General features: G+C 45.5%; 2 protein-coding genes across 3 annotated transcripts; one reads left to right on the top strand and one right to left on the bottom strand.

Annotated features, from left to right (window-relative positions):
* Positions 1 to 3,839: 3,839 nt before the first annotated feature.
* Positions 3,840 to 9,083, bottom strand: LOC123149846 (uncharacterized). 2 transcript variants are annotated; one of them, XM_044569600.1, is made up of 6 exons: positions 8,889 to 9,083; positions 8,419 to 8,732; positions 8,142 to 8,313; positions 7,809 to 7,929; positions 4,377 to 4,436; positions 3,840 to 4,258 (listed from the first exon to the last, which is right to left on the bottom strand). In XM_044569600.1, exons 1-6 carry the CDS (start codon positions 9,008 to 9,010, stop codon positions 4,094 to 4,096), a joined length of 954 nt encoding a protein of 317 aa, XP_044425535.1. In that variant the 5' UTR covers positions 9,011 to 9,083; the 3' UTR covers positions 3,840 to 4,093. The 2 variants fall into 2 exon arrangements, with proteins under 2 accessions (XP_044425535.1, XP_044425544.1); XM_044569609.1 differs by having other exon boundaries at positions 8,419 to 8,729; positions 8,889 to 9,076.
* A 13,527-nt stretch (positions 9,084 to 22,610) lies between these two features.
* Positions 22,611 to 24,088, top strand: LOC123101778 (uncharacterized). Its single transcript, XM_044523074.1, has 3 exons — positions 22,611 to 22,856; positions 22,976 to 23,169; positions 23,631 to 24,088. The coding sequence occupies exons 1-3, from the start codon at positions 22,782 to 22,784 to the stop codon at positions 23,854 to 23,856; spliced, it is 495 nt and encodes a 164-aa protein (XP_044379009.1). The 5' UTR covers positions 22,611 to 22,781; the 3' UTR covers positions 23,857 to 24,088.
* The last annotated feature ends 369 nt before the right edge of the window (positions 24,089 to 24,457 follow it).

Raw genomic sequence — 24,457 nt, 5'->3', positions numbered from 1 at the left:
GCTTCTTCCCGCATTGTCGGCTCAACTTCTTCTCGCATTGCTGTCTCAGCTTCTTCCCCCATTGTTGTATCATCGTATTCAGGGAACCCATGGCCAGGATAGCTATCGTCGTCCTCTTCTTCTTCATTGTCTTCCATCATAACCCCTCTTTCTCCGTGCTTGGTCCAAACATTATAATGGGGCATGAAACCGGACTCAAACAGGTGGACGTGAATGGTTCTTGAGTTAGAGTAATTGTAATCATTCTTACAGCCAGCACATGGACAAGGCATAAAACCATCCGCCCGCTTGTTTGCCTGAGCCGCAATCAGAAAAGTATGCACGCCATCAACGAACTGGGGAGAGCATCAGTCATCGTACATCCATTGCCGGCGCATCTTCATTACACACCACCGAATAGACCAAATTAATACAAGTTCATACATAAAGTTTATAAATAAAGATCATACATAAAGATCATACATAAAGTTCATACAACACTTAAATGCAACATACAAATAACTCTCTAGCTAAAGCATTTAAATGCAACAACAAATGCGATCAAGATCGCAACTAAGGTAACAATTGATCCAACAGCATAATAATATCAAGCCTCACTATCAATGGCATATTTTCTAATCTTTCTAATCTTGAACCGCATTTTCTCCATCTTGATCTTGTGATCATCGACGACATCAGCAACATGCAACTCCAATTCCATCTTCTCCCCCTCAATTCTTTTCAATGTTTCTTTGAAATACTCGTTTTCTCTTTCAACTAAATATAACCTCTTGACAATAGGGTCGGTTGGAATTTCTGGTTCACATACCTCCTAGATAAAAATATCTATGTCAACTTGATGGGCATAATTTGTCATAAACACGAATGCAACAAATAGTTTTAAAAGAGAATATACCACATCCGAATCATAACACGGACGAGGGCCGACGTGGACGGATATCAAAACCATGGCACTATGTATAACAAACAACATACGGGTAAGACAATTATACAAGTAACTATATATCTAAATCACACAAACATGATTTTTTATATAAAAAAGATAAGAACAAGAGGCTCACCACAAGGTGGTGCCGGCGACGGGTCGGTGCGGACGATCGACGGTGGTTACGACGGAGACGGGAAGGCACTAAGTAAACCACACCTACATATGCAAACTAAGAGTTATTTTAAGCTCAAATTGCATATAAATCAAATAAACTACCACATATAATTCCTCCCAAATTACTAAAACCCACAAATTAATCACTATATAAAGCATTGCAAGAGTTAATCTAGCAATGAGAGATGAAAGGACGAAGTTGCTTATCTTTGTGATCACTTGAATTGATGGGGGCCTTCAAATCTTGACAAAATTTGGGCAAAATGGGTGATGAGCTCGAGGGGAAGAGAGGAAGAACAGAGAGGAGAGGGGAAATGGGGAAGAACAGAGCAAGCTGGACGAAGGTTTTATATGTAGGATGACCTGTAGTACCGGTTCATGGCACAAACCGGGACTAAAGGTGCTGGAAGGTGCTAAAGGTTCGCCACGAACCGGTACTAAAGAGAGCGGCCTGCCTAGCCGTTGGAACCGGCACTAATGGTCACATTAGTGCCGGCTCAATTTTAAACCGGGACTAATGAGCTGCACATTAGACCCTTTTTCTACTAGTGTAGGGTTTGTTGCAAATGATAATCGCGGCCATTTTATTGCAGCTGCAACATGGGTGTTAATGTATGTGAGTAGTGCTGATTTAGCAGAGATCTTGGCCATCAAGCATGGTCTTTATTTGGCAGCAAGGATCGGATCCCACGTTTCTCATATTGAGTCCGACTATAGTTTTGCAGTGGAGACTTTGTAAAAACATGAAGATTACCACGTCAAGGAGGTTGCAACGATCGCAAAATGCAATCAGTTGGTTTGTGATTTTGCAAAGGTCTCGTTCTCTCATTGCTTTCGTGAAGCAAACTTGGCAGAAAATCGCTTAGCTGGCCACTCCTATAGTACTAGGTCTTCTGATTTCCGAGAAAGTTCTATCACCGATTTTATTTGTCTAACATTTGAGAAAGAAAGTATTATTGATGTAAACAAAAAATGTTGGGCGCAGCTGCAAGACATCTCATCTTCTACGTTGTGTTATGACTTATGAGATGTCAACAATCCTGTTTAAACTGGCACAGGGTTGAGCTTGATCAGGATCAGAGAATACGGGGCACCGATTTCAGGGATTTGAATATGAGAGTTGATTTCAGTGGGAGCTCAACATTTATTTCAGACTTCACTCATACTGAATTCACGCAAGATTGGAAAATGGAAAGAAAAACTAAGCGTTCAGATTTAACACTACAATGTTGTTTTCATTCAGGCATCAACACAATCAAGGCGCCATGGGTGCTCGACCGGACGTGGATCACCGACACCCAAGGCGCCATGGGTGCGGCCATGGCTGTGCAGCACGTCTCACTCTGGCGACGTCTACGGCATCTGACCCTGGCCGACGAGCCGTACCGGCTGTCCTGGCAATGGACTAGCACCAGAACCTACTCCGCTCGCTCCTGTTATCAAGCTCTATTCGTTGGCTCCACCACCGACCTGCACTGGCGCATCACCTGGCCATCCTGGGCACCACTACGCATCAAGTTCTTTATCTGGCTCGCTCTGCTGGGCAGGTGCTAGACTGCCGACCGCCTCGCGCGTCACGGTCTCCCCACGACCCGCGCTGCCTACTCTGCGACCAAGAGCCAGAATCCATGCAGCATCTCCTCGCGGGTTGTTCTTTCTCCCGCCAAGTTTGGCATGAGGTACTCTCCTGGTGCCGTTGCACTACCACGATCCCTGCCCACGACGAGGAGTTCGTCGCCTGGCTCTCCTCGGCCATCTCCAGCACCATGACCTGCCTTCGCCACGGCCTCGCCTCCATCGCCATCCTCACCGCCTGGTACTTATGGAAACATCGTAACGGTTACCTCTTTGATGGTGATCATCCCGTGTTGTGGGTCATGCAGTGCACATGATCCAAGAGGAGGCGCACCTCTTTGTGCACGTGCCGGCGCTAAGGGCCTGGCCCTACTCATACCCGAGACGTAGATGGTGGATTCGCTGGGAGGCACAGCCGGCCAGTGGCGGAGCCAGTTCGGCCGGTGAGCCGGGGCAAAGTACACGGAGCTGCTGTATATCATATGTTTGCCCCTATAAAATGGTGATTAGCTCTTCATTTAGTTCTATAAATCAAACGAGAATGCATGGCTGAGCCCGGGTAGCCGGGAGGTGGCTCCGCCAGCCATCCTGTGTGCGACGGCTATGATGCTTGCAGCCTTGTGTACGAGCCAATTAGCTGCCGTGCTTCTATTCTGTAAGACCATATTGTGCTGCTACCCTATCTATCAATGCAAAGATACACAAAGCTTTTGCTTATTCGCGAAAAAAATCAACACAATCAAATGTTGGGGGCGGCTGCAAGACATCTCATCGTCACCTTCTTCTCATCACCTATATTGTGTTATGAGATGTCATCAGCAAACTTGGAACAAGAAAGAATCGGCAAAATTGGAGAAGAGGTGATCACACAACATTTTTAAAAAAATAAACCTGGTTCACCCCAAGATCTACAGGAGAAGAGGTGATCACACAACATTTTTTAAATAAACCTGGTTCAGTTTTAGCCACCTCAATAAATCGGCAAAAAAAAATTCTAGCATGATTTCAGCATAGGCAACTTGTCTGTGGAACAAGGAGTCCAAACGCTCCATCCAAACAAAATTATCATATAGTGAGTAGCAAACAAGCTATTCTGAAACTGCGAGAGCAGCAATATTTAGAGCAGACGAGATATGGTTTGCTAGCATAATATAGCAAGGACTTCAGCAAGAAAGCAACCAAACATAGCAATTTTAGCATTCAACTTGTTGCAGTTACATATACCAAGTACTTGACTCCCTGGGAAGGGAAACAAACCAAGATGGCTAGGTGCACGAGGTTCTGACACAACATAACATAAAACCATCTCAATATGCAGATCTTATGATACTTGCATATATTAACTGATGAGTGGACGAGGGACAAGGCAACCATGCATCAAAGCGGACAGACGCTTGCAGATTGCACAAATTTAAACTACCATAGATGAGATATGGGGTCTTGGCCACACCACAACTCCTTTAGCAGGTTGTCAGCAAGTATCTGAGCTGCCTTCCCTTGATAAGGACAGAGGAACAACTCCACCTCTTCGGTTGGCTTCACTAACCCTACTCTCTCATTGGCAGTATACGACTCTATGGTCTGCACAAGAATAAGATGTGGTTAGCAAATCAGGAGCTCCCTGACCGTGCTAAGCTTTGAATCAAGGGCATGTACTTGAGAAATGACCACATTATTTTTTAGGATACTAAGGAGGAACCTTTAAGAGATGATGCCGACCACTCTCAATAGAGCCCTCCTTCCAACGCAACTCAGTTACCTGTAAAACAAGTAACAGATACTAAATGGAACAAATAAAAAATAAAACAATTTTTTCATGAGCAAAACTCAAGAAAGCCGGAAATAGGCACAGATTATTAGAAATATTCGACATCTGAATTCAGTAATGTGCACATAGCAATCTACTAAAAGACTACATACTAGTTTATTTGTTATTCAAATTCACATAAATATGTGGATCCACAAAATAACTGTTCTAATATGGCCCACATATCACATGTCACCTTAGTCAGACGATCCCATCCTAACTCTCCACTTCTCTTTCACAGATCCGTGCCTACTCATCAAATCTACACCAAAGCATCCTACAAGCCTGGGTTGCGGCTCTCGTCACACTGGCTCATATTTATCTTCTCCATGGCATGGCAGACTAGGACCATAACCTGGAAATGCAGCGGCAACTCCAGCAAGTGGCAGCACGAGGAGGTTTCTTGGCTGCTTGGATGCCAAGAGGCAGGACCTCATAGTGAGAGAGAAAGGATGGGACGAAGCTGAAGCATAGGAACGGCAAGGCATGCAAGAATGATGAGGAGGGCGAGCAACAAGGTCTAGGCGATACCATCGACAATGGTATTGCATGCAACAAGGGGGTTGAATGATGAAGGAACTACACGTAGGAGTGTGGTATGTAAAGTAAGACAGGGAAATGAGGACGAGATGGGTATTATGTAAAGTACGACAGGGAAATACCCAAGTTTGGCTATCATTAATTATGCTACCAGCGAGTTAATAGTAAGAAATTTAGATAGCTAGCTCATAGAGTTTATTACTGTTTAGAGATAGATTAGTTTGATCTCGATCTCTTAGAGAAAAATCTGTTTCCAAATTTGTTGTTCTCAGGCTGCTATATAAAGCTACAGTTTGTATATTCGTAATCAAGTAATAATGAGACTTGTCGGCGCCTTTTCTTCCCTAAGCCTAAGTCGTCTCTCTAATATATAGTCTCTCCTAATCCCTTACGGCATTTCCCATCCACTAAGAAGTATTTGCCGCGTATTAATCCTGAGGCTGAGAGGATAAACAGGACAGCCATACTGGGTGGAGATGAGAGGATATTGATAGGGAGGTGACTTATGGAGACCACAGGAGATAAGTCTTATCTTCGTTATGATACAAAGGTAAGCTTATATAACTGGCTATGATGAATTAACTTGGATAAAAAATAGCAATCGTATGATTCAGAGTCTATAAGGTAGTAGGTCTTATATATCTATCGATAAAAAAACTGTCTCTAAGGAATGGCATAGTCTATTTAAAACAAATTGATAGCATGCTAATAACTAAAGTTGGGCATATGTGGCTGTCCACGTCCCTAACAAAAACGGTACAGTTTCAAGAAGCGGTCATCGTATAAGGAGCATCTGTTTTCCAGTGGCATTTCAGATATTCGATAAATTACCAGTAGCACAGGTTTACAGCAAGAGCAATCTGTGGGATTTTATTATTTTGCAAGTTAGTGCTCAAGTATTTTTATATTTTTCCGATTTATTTTTTTTGGAAATAATGCAGGGATGTTAGTAATGCTATGTAACGTGTACCTGTGAAGATTTCATCCAATAATATCACCATTTGTGACCTAGGAAAAAATGATAAGATTCAAATGAATAGTGCTCGGTTAAATAGCAGGTACTCCCTCCATCCAGATTTATTATGGCTCCTCTTATTTTGGGACAAAATTTGCATTATATATAACTAGCAAAGTATAGGTTATATAAAAAAATAGTATTGTTGGAAAGTTCTTTTGAATAGAAATATAAAAATATAATATTTGTGAGATACAGCTTATATTTTGGTCAAATTTTGACGCAAAATACAAGGGGGCCAATAAACCCACATGGAAGTAGTATATGATATAGATTATTCTTTTTTGTACAATTCATATGATGTTATAATTTCTTATGAGTTTTTTTTTGCAGATGCACATTATATAGCATAACTTACATCCATGAATTATTTCACATTTTTTGAAAAAAAATAACAAACATAGAGGAGAGACAATATGGGAGGGGGGGGGGGCATGGACAACTAGTTCCCAAAATTAGTTTCCCATAAATCATTCTGTTGTATGTAGCATAAAATAACACATGTCAAATCTGATCGGATTTGGATGCAATCAGCGGAAGCCTGTGAAGACATGAGTTCATCAGATGCAACAGAATTCTAATTCAAATATGCGGTATTTCTGCAAGTACAGATGTAGTAGCGATGATAAACTGCCATATCGGAAGGAAACATGATCATGCATACGTAAACAGTAATGCTAAACATATATATTGTTACCAGGACTTTCCATTTCCTATGTTTTCTTGTCAAATGTTTATTGTCCAGGCCACTTTGCAGTACCATACTGTTGGTGAGAGCACCCTAACAGTATTATACAAAGATGCTCAGTCTAAGTATGTCAAAGCTCAAAGCAATCTATTTGTTTTGCTAATAAACAATCTATTTGCACCTTCGTTAGCAATAAAGGTGGCCTTCAAAAAGGTAAATGGCTCAATATAACACTAATGTACCAGATTTCATGATGTACAAGTATCGAACTATTAACTATCTAACTAAATGATGACTGAGTTAGCAGAAGATACATTAGTGGACTATCTTTTTAGGGTGCCTTTTCTCATGACCTGCTACAATGGCTTGCTTCTATTGATATGCGTAGGAAACAATTTTTTTGTGTCGAGACTATAAGTTCAATGGTTTATCACAAGAAAATTTCCTGAAATTTGCAGTACCGAAAATATCCTGAAATTTGCAGTACCTGACAATATTACAACTGCAATGTATGTTGAGAAGAAAAACACAACTCTGCATGGATCATGACAGAAAAGCGATTCCTACCAGTATATAATTTTTTGTGAAGGTACAACCCACTCACGCAATCAGACAGACACACACACACACACACACACACACACACACACAGTGGATCTCCCACACACACACTAAGAAAATATTGGAGGCACCACGAACACAAATAGGACAGGCATGCGTTGTCCTACATGTTTAACCCAGGTGGGTGGGAATGATCAATCTCGCGACCATCCCTTCTCAGTCAGCCACGTTGACTTCAAACACATCATGTAATAGTTGTGTCTAATCTTCCATTTTATGGCATTTCAGGGACCAGACTGTGAACAGGTACACTATGGGTTCACGTCAATTCAGTTTATGCAGCTATGATGTAAGATGTAACCACAACGAAGCACACTCAAGAGCACATGTTTCCACTGGGTGCTTACAATCAATTATTATCATGTAAATGTGATAGAAACAACTGTTTGCAAGCAAAATGTGCAAGGATGTGCATATACCATAATATCAGTAAAAGAAACAACATAGAAATAATAGTTACCATTATAGTACGTTTCCTGGATTCACGAAGCAGTCCAAGCAATTTTTCAAAAACACCGAGGCTCACTCTTTTCTTGATCTCGAGAGAGCGGGGCCACTCATTGGTAGATGGCTTTTCACCGCTACAATAGATAAGCAACATAACAATGAAATAAGAGTGCTGCCAAAACTAACTCTGGGATGCATACATGCGATGCTCTCCATAATGAACCGGTGCGTTGTGTGTTAAAACTAAAGAAATTACAAATGAAAGTATACCTTGTAGTTAACTGTGTGTCTCTCTAACAATAGTTAATTGTGTGTGATTACTATAAGCAAGGTAGATGAAACAAACCTTTTGAAGATAGCAACAACATTTGTGAGTGAAGACCAAGTAAGATGAATTGTTCCCTCCCACATAATAGCATGCGCCAATGCAGCATCCGCCTTTTCAGGGGAGGATTTGACTAACACATCTCCCTTTGGTTCTTCTTCAACGGGTGGAGATGGGGTTCTTAAAGAACAAACTGGTGGAGATGGCACATCGTCAGAGTCATATTTGAAATCTGATACAGCGGCCTCCTCCATAGTTATGGGGAAATTTACTGAGTTGAGTTTGTCAGCTTTGTTACCGTTACGATCATCTTGCGGCAGGGCACCAATGGGCTGACGTCGTCTAGGTTGTCGTTCTGATTCTGAAGCAACGATCCGCAGGAAGTCAGAGAATGAGACCATCTTTGGCCCATTCACGCCATCATACCTTGGTTGCAGCACAAGATCATCTATCTCGTTTGCTAGATATTCTAAATCGCTTGATCTATTACTTCCACAAGATTTCTGCCCACCAACCTGGTTGTCGAAATCAGTGCTCAAGGTAGCAGGCAGAGACTCCCCGACTTTGGATCTCACTGACTTGGTTGGCTTCATTGCGCTGCTGCTGCTGCTGCTGCAGATCCAGACACACGCACAGCAAGAGTTGAGAGAGGTCAATCAATCCTTGGCGGAAGTGAGTTAACAAGGCGACTAGAGTTGTGGTGGCACGCCATACGAACGAACGAATGAACTGCTCGGTGAGGAAGGGTTTCTCGGAGATCTCACTCACCTCGGTGCGGTCGGCGTAGAGCCCCGCGCGGAGACCGGAGAGTGGCTGCGGCGGAGCGGGTGCTGGGTAGGGCCTGGTGCGGGTGCTGGGTCCGTGGTAGGGCTGGGGGATTTGGTCGCCATGGGATGGGCGGCGGGGTGGGGACGAAGGGGGAACGGCGCAGAAATGCTAAGCAGATCCTAGGTATAAAAAAGTACACATTGATGCAGCAGCCGTCTTTAAAAAAAATTCTCAAGTTCCCTACCTCCCCTTAGGCACGTCTCCGATGGCCTTAGAGCCATAGAAACGCGGTGGACTTTGGCCCGTGTGGATGGGTAGAGATATATTTACTAGTTATATCATTTGCTCCTGTCAAAAAGAAATGTTATATCATTTGCACTTGTCTGAATCTCTCGAAATAGGCATTCACTCGTTTATGAAAATAAAGGCAAACCGAGCAAAGTACAACCAAACAATACAAGGTGATGAGTTAACCCTCTTACAAAGCAGATACTCAAAATTCTTGTCTTAGATTTATCTAAATACGGATGTGTAGCGACCCGACTCGGTAAGAGTCGAAGTCTCTGTGCTTACCGTGCTAGTCCCTGGATCGACTTGCTAGCACACACAGTACTCGATGAAATAACAGAAATAACACACATCTCTTTATTACATCGATAGTCCAGGAGCAATACATTTATTACCAAATAGGGCATAGAGCCAATAAACAAATACTGCGGAAGCAAAGTAGTAAATGAGTCCAACTCCACGAGCATGGTTGAGTGTAGAACATCGACCTATCGCACCTTAATCCTCGTCGGATATATCTGCAACGTGATAAGTTGCAGCCATATAGGTCAGTACATTGAATGTACTGGCAAGTCACATCATAAGTGTAATGAACCTACTTGTACATGCAATTTGGCTGGTGGAAAGCTCTAAGTTTAATTTTTGCATAAAGCTAGTTTTTCCCTATTATAAAAGATGTTATTCTACTACTACACATTTGCATAGGATGAGTTGGCAAACCCAACTCCATCCGTTCCCAAGTTTCATTTAAATCCCAACTGTTTAATTAAAGGTGAGGAGATCTCCCAGCATTTTCACTACTAGAAGCTCAAGATGTCCGTAACCGGGGACACGGCTAATCGATTAGGTTGACACTCTGCAGAGGTTGCGCACTTTTCCCCACAAGACTCGACCACCTCCATGATCGGAAGATCGAGACATAGTCTTTCGAAAATGCTCCCCCTTAACCCACGGATAGGCCGGTACACCTACATCCTTCTACATCTGCTAGCCCATCCCGGAAGGGGTCACACTAACTACTCAACTAAGCCAGAGCCCATATTGGCTTGTGGCTGCACACGTAAACTTCTAGACATGAGAATACGATTGATCTCTTTGAGCCTGAGCGGACGGTCCACTAGTGGTGCACCACCATGGATTTCCCATGCGTGCCCCACTGTACTTCGCCACCATTCCATCAAGTTTCCGCCCAGGTAGTTCATTAATTATCTTAGGTCCTACTTACTACATTGTTACTCATACTTTACAATGTTCACTCCCCAATCCACGTCTACTTAGCGAAGCAACATAATGTAAAACGATGGCGACAATGTCATATGGTTCAGACCTACCTCAATGAACTACTGGGTGAAAAGCATAGTCATGCGGCATCAATTCCTACCATGCAGTCCTACCGCAAAGAACTAAGTGCATAATAAAAACATAGGTAAGGGAACATGATCAAGATGCAACTTGCCTTGGTACTGCTGGTTGAACTCTAAAGACTGAAAATATTCTGCTTCGCACTCCGGGCAATCTATCGCAAAGGAGATAAACAAACATAAACAAACATTCAAGAGAACCAAGAAGAACATGCAAAGCAAAAGTCTCGGAAAAACCAAATGAACAAACATCACACTTAACTAGCATGAAAAAAATATTTCTAGATGCAAAACAACATAGGCCTATGGTTCAAAGAGTGATGTGAACTATAGTGAGTACTATGCATACTAGTAAAAATATTAATGGGCAGATTCTAGTGTGTGAAAGTTATTGTGACAAAGGTCCAGGTGATAGGGTTTGGCTACGGTGACAAAGTGCAAAAAGAATCAACTTAATCGGAGTTACGGTTTGGGAGATATGGCCATTTGAAGTTCGAATTCAAATCTGAATAAATTCAAATTTGAATCTGTCAAAAGTTTGCAAAAAGGATACCACTGGATAGATCTAAACAATACGAAGAATTTGCCGCTGGTTTCATCGAGTTTGGATCTACGGTTAAAAAGTTGTGGCTACGCGAAGTTTAGGGACTAATCTGCTAATTACAGGGACTAAACAGAGAAGAAAACTATCGCAAACAAGTCCCTGGCCACGTGGTGGCTCGTGGCTGGCCGAGCAGCATCCGCTGCGGAGGCTATACGGCGAACGGCCGCTAACTAAGAAAAACAGTGGCGGCGGCTAACTAAAGAAAAAAACCGACGCTCGGTTTAAATAAAACCGGCCGGTCTAAGGGAACCGCGGTTAACCGCGTACCTCTTCGCAAAATAAAAAAAACCGAACCTAATCTAATCTGGACCGTTGGGGTCCGATCTAACGGGCGAGGGTGGGGCGGCGGCTTACAGTGGGCTGGAGGTGGTGGCCGGCGACGACGAAGACGGCGGCGCGGCGTCGGTGGCGGAGGGGACGGCGGCTACGGCGGTCCTCGGCGTCGGGGAAGAAGACGGGGAGGTGCGGCGCGTCGAGGGCGTCGCGAAGGTGGTGGCGGCGTGCGTCGGCGACGTCCGGACGGGCGGGGCGAGGACGGCGGGGCTCGGAGCTCCGGCGAGATGCGAACGGCGACGACGAGCGGTAGGGGCGGCGTGGGAAGATGCGGGACGGCGAGGATGGAAGAGGGGGGTCTTGGCCTTTATATAGGCGAGGGGAGGGCGTCGGGGAGCAGCGGGATAAGCTCTATCCCGAGAGCTTCGGCCGGCGGGTTCGGGAGCGCGTGCGCGTGCTCATCCTGCGGGAGAAGCGGGAGGTTAGGGAAGAAGACGTGGAGCGGGGCCCGCCTGGCAGCGGCAGTGAGAGGAGGCGAGCGAGGGCGGCGCGGTGCGGTCGACCGGGCGGAAGGCGTCGGGCGCTGGGGCTGGCCTTGGGCCAAATGGCCAGCTGGGCCGGTTGGGGCGCTCCTGGGCCGAACCCAGTTTCGGTCCAGGCTGCGGTGAGTGTGTGCGTGTGTTTTTTTTTAAACAGAACACTAAAGTGGTCATAATTAATTCAAAAGAATTAATAAAAACACCACAATAATTTATAAAATAACTATGCAATATTTAAAGCCTAATGAACATTAACTTAAGCACAGAACATTTTGAAAATATTTCCTAATGCAATTAATGCACTTTTTGCAGATAAAATAAATACCAAATAAACTCCAAAACTTCAAATAATATTCAAATACAATTTCCCACCCTTTTATATTTTGAGGAAGTCATCTTATCCCCTCTCATTTGTTTTTCTCGAGTGGAAAATATTATTTGAATATTTTTTTTAAACTCCAAAAAAATGCAAAGAAATATGATATGCATTGAATGATTCTATTAACATCCGAATTTAATAAAAATTGGGATGTTACAAACCTACCCCCCTTAAGATGAATCTCGTCCTCGAGATTCGGGTTGGCCAGCAAAAAGGTGTGGATGGTCCTGCCTGAGATCTTCTTCTCTTTCCCAGGTAGCTTCCTCCTCGGTGTGGTGACTCCACTGAACTTTGCAGAACCTGATGATCTTGGTTCGAGTGATCCTCTCTGCAGTCTCAAGAATCTTAATAGGCTTCTCCTCATAAGTCAGATCGCTCTCTAACTGAATTGCCTCGAGTGGCACTGTATCCCTCAAAGGAATATCCGCCATCTCTGCATGACACTTCTTCAGTTGGGAAACATGGAACACATCATGAACTCCTGTCAAAGCCTCTGGTAATTCCAACTGGTATGCAACCTCTCCTCTGCGTTCCAGAACTCTATAGGGTCCCACAAATCGTGGTGCTAACTTTCCTTTGACTCCAAATCTCTTAATACCTCGAAGTGGAGACACTCGAAGATATGCTCTATCTCCCACTTCATAGATCACTTCCTTGCGTTTAGCATCAGCATAGCTTTTCTGCCTTGACTGGGCTATCTTAAGTCTGTCACGAATCAACTTGACCTTCTCCTCTGAATCCCTGATCAAATCAGGTCCAAATAATTTGCGATCTCCAACTCCATTCCACATCAAAGGTGTCCTGCATTTCCTGCCATACAATGCCTCGAAAGGGGCCATCTGCAAACTGGCTTGGTAGCTGTTGTTGTACGAGAACTCTGCGTAGGGTAAGTTATCATCCCAACTAGACCCATAGTCTAGCGCACAAGCTCTCAGCATGTCCTCCAGAATCTGATTGACTCTCTCTGTCTGCCCATCAGTCTGTGGATGGAAGGCTGTACTAAACTCTAGCCTGGTACCCAAAGTTTCATGCAACTGATTCCAAAACTTTGAGGTAAACTGTGTTCCTCTATCTGATACGATGCTCCTCGGAACTCCATGCAGACATACAATCCTGGTCATATATATCTTTGCCAGCTTAGCACTTGTATAGGTGGTCTTCACTGGAATGAAGTGAGCAACCTTGGTCAAACGATCCACTATCACCCAAATGGAATCATAACCTGAACGGGTCCTGGGTAACCCCGTGATAAAGTCCATACCAAGTTTATCCCATTTCCAATCAGGTATTGGCAACGGCTGAAGTAAACCTGCTGGTTTCTGATGCTCTGCCTTTACTCTCTGACATACATCACATATTGCCACATACTCGGCAATCTCTCTCTTCATACCGGCCCACCAAAAACCTTCCTTTAAGTCCAAATACATCTTGGTGTTGCCTGGGTGTATCGAATATGGTGAGTCATGAGCCTCCTGAAGAATCAACTTCCTGATCTCTGGATCATTGGGTACACAAATCCGTTGCTCAAACCATATGGTTCCATTTTCATCCTCACGGAATCCTTTTGCTTTCCCTTTTTTCATCATTTCCTTTATCTCAGCAATACCTTGGTCCAACTTCTGGGCTTCTCTGATTCTTCCCAACAAGGTGGACTGTACCTCGAGTGCGGCAACATAACCTCTTGGAACTATTTCTAACTGAAGGTCTCTAAGCTCATCACATAACTCCTGAGGTAAATCTCCTGCTGTAAGGGTGTTAACGTAACTCTTACGGCTCAAAGCATCCGCCACAACATTGGCTTTTCCTGGATGGTAATGCAGACTCATGTCATAATCCTTTATAAGTTCCAACCATCTCCTTTGCCTGAGATTCAACTCCTTCTGCGTGAAAATGTACTTCAAACTCTTGTGATCCGTGTAAACATCACAACGATTCCCAATAAGATAGTGTCTCCATGTCTTGAGTGCATGCACAACGGCTGCTAACTCCAAGTCATGCGTGGCATAGTTCAACTCATGAGGTCGAAGCTGTCGTGAAGCATAAGCTACAACTTTTACCTCCTGCATAAGAACACCTCCAAGTCCCTGACGTGAAGCATCACAATACACCTGAAAGTCCTTGTGTATGTCAGGTAGGATTAGCACTGGGGCTGTAACCAAACGCTTCTTCAACTCTTGAAAACTGGCTTCACACTCTTCAGTCCAAACGAACTTGGTGTCCTTCTTCAACAACGTTGTCATGGGCCTTGCAATCTTAGAGAAATTTTCAATAAACCTCCGGTAATATCCTGCAAGTCCAAGGAAACTGCGAATCTCGCCAACTGTGGTGGGTGCATTCCATTCTGTGACTGACTCTACCTTGGTAGGGTCCACTGCAATCCCTTCACCTGACACAACATGTCCAAGGAATCCGACTTCCTTGAGCCAAAACTCACACTTGCTGAACTTGGCATAAAGTTGATGTTCTCTGAGCTTCTCCAGAACCAAGCGCAGATGTTCAGCGTGTTCCTCCTCATTCTTGGAGAAAACCAATATGTCATCAATGAATACCACAACGAACTTATCCAAGAACTCCATGAACACCTTGTTCATCATGCTCATAAAATAGGCAGGGGCATTAGTCAAACCAAAGGACATGACTGTATACTCATAAAGCCCATACCTTGTAGTAAAAGCTGTCTTGGGTATATCCTTCTCACGGATCTTCAATTGGTGATAACCCGATCGAAGATCGATCTTGGAGAAAACACTAGCTCCTTCTAGCTGGTCAAACAAGTCATTGATCATCGGTAGGGGATACTTGTTCTTGATGGTCACCTCGTTCAAAGAGCGGTAATCCACACACATCCTTAAGGTTCCATCCTTCTTCTCAACTAAGAGTACTGGGGCTCCCCAAGGTGATGAACTCGGGCGAATATACCCTTTCTCTAGCAACTCCTTAATCTGTTTCTTGACTTCCTCCAAATCATTAGCGGGCATCCGATACGGCCTCTTGGAGATAGGTCCTGTACCTGGCAGCAACTCAATCAAAAACTCAATCTCCCGATCTGGCGGCATACCTGGTAACTCCTCCGGAAATACATCGGGATAATCCTTCACCACTGGTACTTCTTCCTGGACAACTCCCGTAAGAGAGTTCACCTGAGTCCTCTTAGGCTTAGGCCTGGATACATACTTGATCCTCTTCTTCTCTGGGGTGGTGAGAAAAATCGATCTACTAGCACAATCGATGGTCCCCTCATACTTGGACATCCAATCCATCCCTAGGATTACATCCAACCCTTGTGACTCTAGTATGATCATATCCGTAGGGAAAACATGTCCCCCTATGTTCAAAGGCAACTGGAAACATCCCTGACTAGCCATAGACTCGGCTCCTGGGGAACTCACTAGAATGGGTGCCTTAAGAGCTACGGTAGGCAACTTATGTCTATCCACGAATCCCCTCGATATGAATGAATGCGATGCACCAGTGTCAAAAAGAATGAGTGCTGGAAATAAATTAACCAAGAACTTACCAATCACTGCGTCAGGCTGTTCATAGACCTCTTCCACATTGACATGATTCACATGCCCCTTAGTGAAAGGATTAGGCTTCTTGCCTCCAGAATTCCCATTGCCATTTCCATTTCCATTCTGCGCCTCAGGACACTCATTGGAGTAGTGCCCTGTCTTCTTGCATTTGAAGCAAGTGATGTGACTCAGATCTTTCTTCATTGGTGTAGAAGAGTTGAAATGCTGCTGGTTGCCATTCCCTCCATTGCCATTTCCATGCTTGTGACCATGGTGGTTGTGTCCATTTCCTCCATGCTGAATGTGGCCTCCATGGTTATGATGATTCCCTCCAAACTTGCTAGTTCCTGATCCAGAACTTCCTGAGTACTGGCTATAGCGGGGTTTTTGTTGAACTCCGGAGTTATACTTCCCATGACCGTACTTTCTCTTACGATTCTCCATCTGCTGGTGCTTGCCCTCGAGAATGGTAGCCTTATCAACCAACTCCTGATAGTTCGCAAAGGTCACCACAGTCAACTGAACTCCCAACTCATCGTTTAGTCCCTCCAGAAACTTCTCCTGCTTGGCTGCATCAGTGGCCACGTCCCCTGGTGCATAACGGGCCAACTTACTGAACTCCTCAGCATACTGGGATACCGTGCGTCCTCCCTGGCGCAAGCTGCGGAACTCCTTCTTCTTCAGACTCATGGCTCCAGCTGAGACATGAGCAGTGCGGAATGCCTGCTGGAACTGAGTCCAAGTCACATTCTCCAAGGGGTATGTGGTGGTGTAGTTCTCCCACCAAGCAGCGGCCGGGCCATCCAGCTGATGGGCGGCAAACTTCACCTTCTCAGCATCATTACATCCTGCCGTGGTTAGCTCCCTTCCTATCTTGCGGAGCCAGTCATCTGCGACGATTGGCTCCGTGCTGCTGGAGAACACGGGTGGTTTCAGCCTCAGAAAACGGGTAAGACTATCAACTGGGGGTGGCGGCGGTGGGTTGTTGTTGTTCTGGTTCTGGTTCTGAATGAGCATCTGCATAAGAGCATTCTGCTGCTGGATCAATTGCGTGAGTTCCGGCGGAAAGTTGAGTTCGGGGTCACGTCTTGAAGGCATCTGATGGGTTTAGAGTGGATGAGAAGTCAGAAGAGAATAAGGCCTAGGGAGTAAAATCATACTACCCATATGCACATGATAGCAATGAAATTTCAAATCACTCCAATTCAATTTCACTCAAAGGGGTTCACATGAACAATCAAACCTAAGGTAAGCCATGTCACAAGATTTGACACGGTCTGACAAATGAAATAAAACTAATCGGATAACGAAATCAAATCTCTAACTCTCATGGTGGTATAAAATCTAACTCTCGTCGGATGAAGACCAGTCAACCATGTTGACATCAGGTGTCCTTGCATCACTGTCGGTGTCATCATCTCCAAGCTCATCACCCTGGTCCTTGTCCTGGCTGACATAGGCACCATACGAGTGATCCTCCTGAATATTTTCTCCCTCATCCAGCTTCTCCTCGGCCTCCTCAAGCTCAAGCTTCAGATCGTCGATCTTCTCCTGTAGTGCGTCCAGCTCTCCCTCATGCTCGATGCGAGCGTCTTGGAGTTCCTCCTCGAGTTCGGCCTTGCGAGTCATGAGGTTCTTGATGACGATCATGTTGTCAGACAGCTCCAGCTCCATCATACGAATGTGATCCTCCATGTCCTGGATATGGGATGCTATCGTCTCATCCTCCAGGGTACGCACCACATCTCCTTTTGCGTCACGGCGTCCGTACATCACGAAGGAGGTCCTCTTGAGGTCTTCGTCATACTCCTCCCGAATGCGTCCGAGAGCAATGTGAGCAGCGATGCCCCTGCCCAAGCCCCATGTTGCAGTATCCACATGGAAATCAATGGGCTTGGTGCGGTTTCCGAGGATGCGTCCAGGGATATGGGCATCGATTCTCCAACATGTCTCCTCGGGCAGGGTGGCGGTGAAGGTTCCAGTGAATGTGGGAAGCCCAATCTTCAGGTGCTTCACGATCTTCACCAGCTGCCGTCCAAAAGGCATGGTCTCATCGGGCTGCTCAAACTCGACAATGGCGGACGACATCTAAATTTTGAAAGAGGGAAGAAATTAGTACAGAAGTAAAGAAGGTACGAGACCAAAGGATATATAGGGAAAGTGAAAAATAAAGTTTTATCCTATGGCTTTTCCATTTTCTAGGGGTCGCGTCCTACAGTCAACGTGTGCTCTGATACCATCTTGTAGCGACCCGACTCGGTAAGAGTCGAAGTCTCTGTGCTTACCGTGCTAGTCCCTGGATCGACTTGCTAGCACACACAGTACTCGATGAAATAACAGAAATAACACACATCTCTTTATTACATCGATAGTCCAGGAGCAATACATTTATTACCAAATAGGGCATAGAGCCAATAAACAAATACTGCGGAAGCAAAGTAGTAAATGAGTCCAACTCCACGAGCATGGTTGAGTGTAGAACATCGACCTATCGCACCTTAATCCTCGTCGGATATATCTGCAACGTGATAAGTTGCAGCCATATAGGTCAGTACATTGAATGTACTGGCAAGTCACATCATAAGTGTAATGAACCTACTTGTACATGCAATTTGGCTGGTGGAAAGCTCTAAGTTTAATTTTTGCATAAAGCTAGTTTTTCCCTATTATAAAAGATGTTATTCTACTACTACACATTTGCATAGGATGAGTTGGCAAACCCAACTCCATCCGTTCCCAAGTTTCATTTAAATCCCAACTGTTTAATTAAAGGTGAGGAGATCTCCCAGCATTTTCACTACTAGAAGCTCAAGATGTCCGTAACCGGGGACACGGCTAATCGATTAGGTTGACACTCTGCAGAGGTTGCGCACTTTTCCCCACAAGACTCGACCACCTCCATGATCGGAAGATCGAGACATAGTCTTTCGAAAATGCTCCCCCTTAACCCACGGATAGGCCGGTACACCTACATCCTTCTACATCTGCTAGCCCATCCCGGAAGGGGTCACACTAACTACTCAACTAAGCCAGAGCCCATATTGGCTTGTGGCTGCACACGTAAACTTCTAGACATGAGAATACGATTGATCTCTTTGAGCCTGAGCGGACGGTCCACTAGTGGTGCACCACCATGGATTTCCCATGCGTGCCCCACTGTACCTCGCCACCATTCCATCAAGTTTCCGCCCAGGTAGTTCATTAATTATCTTAGGTCCTACTTACTACATTGTTACTCATACTTTACAATGTTCACTCCCCAATCCACGTCTACTTAGCGAAGCAACATAATGTAAAACGATGGCGACAATGTCATATGGTTCAGACCTACCTCAATGAACTACTGGGTGAAAAGCATAGTCATGCGGCATCAATTCCTACCATGCAGTCCTACCGCAAAGAACTAAGTGCATAATAAAAACATAGGTAAGGGAACATGATCAAGATGCAACTTGCCTTGGTACTGCTGGTTGAACTCTAAAGACTGAAAATATTCTGCTTCGCACTCCGGGCAATCTATCGCAAAGGAGATAAACAAACATAAACAAACATTCAAGAGAACCAAGAAGAACATGCAAAGCAAAAGTCTCGGAAAAACCAAATGAACAAACATCACACTTAACTAGCATGAAAAAAATATTTCTAGATGCAAAACAACATAGGCCTATGGTTCAAAGAGTGATGTGAACTATAGTGAGTACTATGCATACTAGTAAAAATATTAATGGGCAGATTCTAGTGTGTGAAAGTTATTGTGACAAAGGTCCAGGTGATAGGGTTTGGCTACGGTGACAAAGTGCAAAAAGAATCAACTTAATCGGAGTTACGGTTTGGGAGATATGGCCATTTGAAGTTCGAATTCAAATCTGAATAAATTCAAATTTGAATCTGTCAAAAGTTTGCAAAAAGGATACCACTGGATAGATCTAAACAATACGAAGAATTTGCCGCTGGTTTCATCGAGTTTGGATCTACGGTTAAAAAGTTGTGGCTACGCGAAGTTTAGGGACTAATCTGCTAATTACAGGGACTAAACAGAGAAGAAAACTATCGCAAACAAGTCCCTGGCCACGTGGTGGCTCGTGGCTGGCCGAGCAGCATCCGCTGCGGAGGCTATACGGCGAACGGCCGCTAACTAAGAAAAACAGTGGCGGCGGCTAACTAAAGAAAAAAACCGACGCTCGGTTTAAATAAAACCGGCCGGTCTAAGGGAACCGCGGTTAACCGCGTACCTCTTCGCAAAATAAAAAAAACCGAACCTAATCTAATCTGGACCGTTGGGGTCCGATCTAACGGGCGAGGGTGGGGCGGCGGCTTACAGTGGGCTGGAGGTGGTGGCCGGCGACGACGAAGACGGCGGCGCGGCGTCGGTGGCGGAGGGGACGGCGGCTACGGCGGTCCTCGGCGTCGGGGAAGAAGACGGGGAGGTGCGGCGCGTCGAGGGCGTCGCGAAGGTGGTGGCGGCGTGCGTCGGCGACGTCCGGACGGGCGGGGCGAGGACGGCGGGGCTCGGAGCTCCGGCGAGATGCGAACGGCGACGACGAGCGGTAGGGGCGGCGTGGGAAGATGCGGGACGGCGAGGATGGAAGAGGGGGGTCTTGGCCTTTATATAGGCGAGGGGAGGGCGTCGGGGAGCAGCGGGATAAGCTCTATCCCGAGAGCTTCGGCCGGCGGGTTCGGGAGCGCGTGCGCGTGCTCATCCTGCGGGAGAAGCGGGAGGTTAGGGAAGAAGACGTGGAGCGGGGCCCGCCTGGCAGCGGCAGTGAGAGGAGGCGAGCGAGGGCGGCGCGGTGCGGTCGACCGGGCGGAAGGCGTCGGGCGCTGGGGCTGGCCTTGGGCCAAATGGCCAGCTGGGCCGGTTGGGGCGCTCCTGGGCCGAACCCAGTTTCGGTCCAGGCTGCGGTGAGTGTGTGCGTGTGTTTTTTTTTTAAACAGAACACTAAAGTGGTCATAATTAATTCAAAAGAATTAATAAAAACACCACAATAATTTATAAAATAACTATGCAATATTTAAAGCCTAATGAACATTAACTTAAGCACAGAACATTTTGAAAATATTTCCTAATGCAATTAATGCACTTTTTGCAGATAAAATAAATACCAAATAAACTCCAAAACTTCAAATAATATTCAAATACAATTTCCCACCCTTTTATATTTTGAGGAAGTCATCTTATCCCCTCTCATTTGTTTTTCTCGAGTGGAAAATATTATTTGAATATTTTTTTTTAAACTCCAAAAAAATGCAAAGAAATATGATATGCATTGAATGATTCTATTAACATCCGAATTTAATAAAAATTGGGATGTTACAGGATGTATCAAGTCATGTTTTGATATTACATACATCCGTATCTAGACAAATCTAAGACAAGAATTTTGGGACGGAGGGAGTACTAGGCTATCCGGATCGCACAGAAGACAAGCGACTACACTACCGAAGGAAGAAATTGGGGGAACTGAGACAACTCTCACAACACCCTAGGACACCTAAGCTCCTCGACAACGCCCTCATGAGGGGAATGGCGCAAAGCGTCGTCGCTGCCTAGCCACACTGGACAAGGGTCTTCACTCAGAACTCTGACGCGGAGAGGATGAGATCCACAACAACGTCTTCAGAAGATAGCAGCGCCTGCAACCATGGTCGTTGTTGGTGCAAACGCACAGAGCTTTCGCTTGGGACCCCATCCTTGTCACCATGAGGCCCCCGCAAGCGCGACGTGCACAGACCCCAGATCCAGATCTGGGCAACGCCCAATAGAGGATGTGCCCAAGCCACCAACCGCTCCCCCGCTAGTCGCCCACACGATCGGAAGGAAGCCACCACCGCCACCATGGTGTTCGCCGGAGAGCCAACCATGCAGACCGCCATCCAGAGCCGCCGTCCTGCCATCCATGTCCAAGACATCACCCAATGACCACGACGCAATGTACCAACCACAGTAGGAGGAGTAAAAGGCAACTCCTTCCACTCCTTGCCCGGCATCAGTGGTTGATCGTGCGGCGTACAACACCCTCCTAGCACATGTGTTTTGCAACATTGGTCTTGTTGCAAACATCGGAGCATAACATGGGGATGTTGCAGACCGACCAATCCATCTGCCTACTAGTTGCTACGCCCCATCTACAACCACCGTCGAGCTAGGGAGATACACCCCGCGATGCCCGATCTCCGGTGACCACCGATCAGGTCGCCCGGCCCCACCGGGCGCCTCCTCTCCTCCTTGTCAGTGCGGCTGGGGCTGCCCCTACCTCGACCCGTCGGTCCAGTGTCGCCTGCAGGTTGTCGTCGCTTGTGCGACTCCATGGCGGATCTCCGCCGCCCTACACCTCCCCACCACTGGATCGACGAATCTAGTGAGATCCGACACGCCAGTGCGGAGCGCGTCAACCTTGTCGTCGTTCTATCACGCCATCAGCAGCCACAACCACCGCGTCGTTCATCTGCACTCGCCCTTCTCGTCCCGATCACGGACTGTCTCTGGCCCGCTACGGGAAAAAGGTTAGGGAAGGCTATGTTGCAGGAATATAAAGAAGAAACTGAAGATGTTGTAAATTTTGCATCAAGGATCTTGTTACAAAAATATTTTTCCAACAAAGGTCTTGTTGCAGGAAAGTAGATAAGAGAAACGATCGGGAAAATAAACAAAGAAAAACGATCGGGCGGCTCGCGACCTGGCAGTTTTTTTTTAAAGAATCAACCGACGGACGCGTAACATATAGCCCAATAAAAAGACAGATAGCTCTTCACGAGAGTAAATAACACAAGGTTTCCAAAAAAGAGAAAAAAAGAACTCTGCACGATCGCGTCCCGTCCTTCTAGTGGGCGGAAGGTCGGCGAACGAGGAACCCTAGCCCTAATCAGTTTCGATTAGCAAGGTAAGGTTCCAACACGGCCGGCCTGATTTCTCGAGGAGTCTTGCAGCGGTGCGACGATGGCGGCTTCCCTCGGCGCGGCGGGGAGGTGGATCATGCGTCTTCCACTGGAGGGGATTCGCCACGCCCAGCAGGTATACCATCTCTGGCCGGCTTGCTATTTTCCTAAGCCTTGCTGTACGTACGTAGACGACATGTCCTGTTCACATCACTTTCCTGTTATCACTTCTCAATGCTGCTCGTGTGTTTCCAGATTGACAGATCCAGCCGTCTTTGGAAGCAACACTGTGGCTCAGAGTACGGTGCGTCGGTTATCCGGCAGTACAAGGAGCACCTCTACGATCTCATCGCCGGCGGCCACCCCGACTCCGCGACCTTCTTGCGGAACCGGAGTCTGCTCAAGGATCTCTCTACACAAATCGAGCCTAGACCACATGACCCTCTATGGTACAATATAAACTATTTGCAGACATAAGCGTTTTCACTCCATACTTCCTCTGCTACAGAAGTTCATACATCTATAAGGGGTGTGTCTAGGACACTCTAGATGTGCTATAGTTATTGCATATCTAAGTGTCTTAATTAATCATAAAAAGAAAAAAATACTCGCACGAATCAAGATCAACGATATAGGACTTAGAAGTGCAATACTTAGCACATCTAGATGTGCTTTAACAAAATTGTATCTATAATGATTCTTTTGTTTATTGTTTTTGCTATAGCTTACCGCTCATGCTAAATGGTACCCTCCGTCCCAAAATTCTTGTCTTAGATTTGTCTAGATACGGATGTATCTAGCATTAAAACATAACTAGATACATCCGTATTTAGAAAAGTCTAAGACAAGAATTTTGGGACGGAGGGAGTATCTATAATGATTCTTACGTTCTCATCCCACCTACCTCTAGGCGCAAGTTAAAAAGAAACAAGAAGGTGGCTCGTCATGCTGCGTGGACGGGTATTGTTCTTATTTATGCGCTCGGTTATCGTGCCTTGGCTTCCGGTCCTGAAATAGTAGAGTATGAAGGATATCTTGTTACTGCCGAGAGTCTAGCCATGATACAAGGATATCAGCAGGCTGCTGAGAGAGTGCACAAGCAAGATGGATACCAGCCTATTGCTACTGCTGAATAGGAGATGGGTTGAACATGACATGCATGCATCTTGTTTCAAGGAGAAGCAAGACGGATATCAGTTCTTTTCCGGTACCATGTTATATATCCTTTCAGTCTAGAACTTGAGACATGGCATGTTACGTATCCTTTCCGTCTAGACCTTGAGTAATATTATACTGGATGATCTTTGATAGCATTGTAATTTACTTGTGATGTTGCTACAAGCTATATTATTCTTTACGTTGGATGAATTCAGATCGTATGAATTGTTATCACCGAATCAGCACCGTCATGTGCTCCCGCACTTCACCCTATCTGAACAAGGACGTACTTCCCCAGCTCGAGGGCGAGGATCTAGACCCTGCCATGGGGACCTCAACGTCAACGTCGGCGAGCTGGAGTCCTTCGCCTTCGTTCGTCTCTTTATGATGCATGTTCGGTTGCCTGGAAGCGGGAAGGACGCAATGGTATTTTGCTTAGATTAGTTCACTTTGCACTAAGCGGAAAGTCATGATAATCCAACAATAATATTATTTTTTTCATTACATTACATTACATGGACTAATGAAGGGAAGCAGCTAGCAGTACCAAGTTGTTGTGTACTCATTCGTTGGATCGGA

Source organism: Triticum aestivum, chromosome 1B (genome assembly GCF_018294505.1).
Source record: "Triticum aestivum cultivar Chinese Spring chromosome 1B, IWGSC CS RefSeq v2.1, whole genome shotgun sequence".
NCBI lineage: Eukaryota > Viridiplantae > Streptophyta > Magnoliopsida > Poales > Poaceae > Triticum > Triticum aestivum.
This window is presented reverse-complemented; position numbering and strand designations above follow the sequence as displayed.

Excerpts from the sequence above, each read along its gene's own strand:
- LOC123149846 (XM_044569600.1), bottom strand. The coding sequence starts at position 9,010 with ATGGCGACCAAATCCCCCAGCCCTACCACGGACCCAGCACCCGCACCA. Across the intron at positions 8,314-8,418 it reads GCCGCAAGATGATCGTAACG|TTTGTTCTTTAAGAACCCCA; the intron begins GTAACAAAGCTG and ends CATCTCCACCAG. Across the intron at positions 4,259-4,376 it reads GTCGGCATCATCTCTTAAAG|ACCATAGAGTCGTATACTGC; the intron begins GTTCCTCCTTAG and ends ATTCTTGTGCAG.
- LOC123101778 (XM_044523074.1), top strand. The coding sequence starts at position 22,782 with ATGGCGGCTTCCCTCGGCGCGGCGGGGAGGTGGATCATGCGTCTTCCA. Across the intron at positions 22,857-22,975 it reads GGATTCGCCACGCCCAGCAG|ATTGACAGATCCAGCCGTCT; the intron begins GTATACCATCTC and ends GTGTGTTTCCAG. Across the intron at positions 23,170-23,630 it reads AGACCACATGACCCTCTATG|GCGCAAGTTAAAAAGAAACA; the intron begins GTACAATATAAA and ends ACCTACCTCTAG.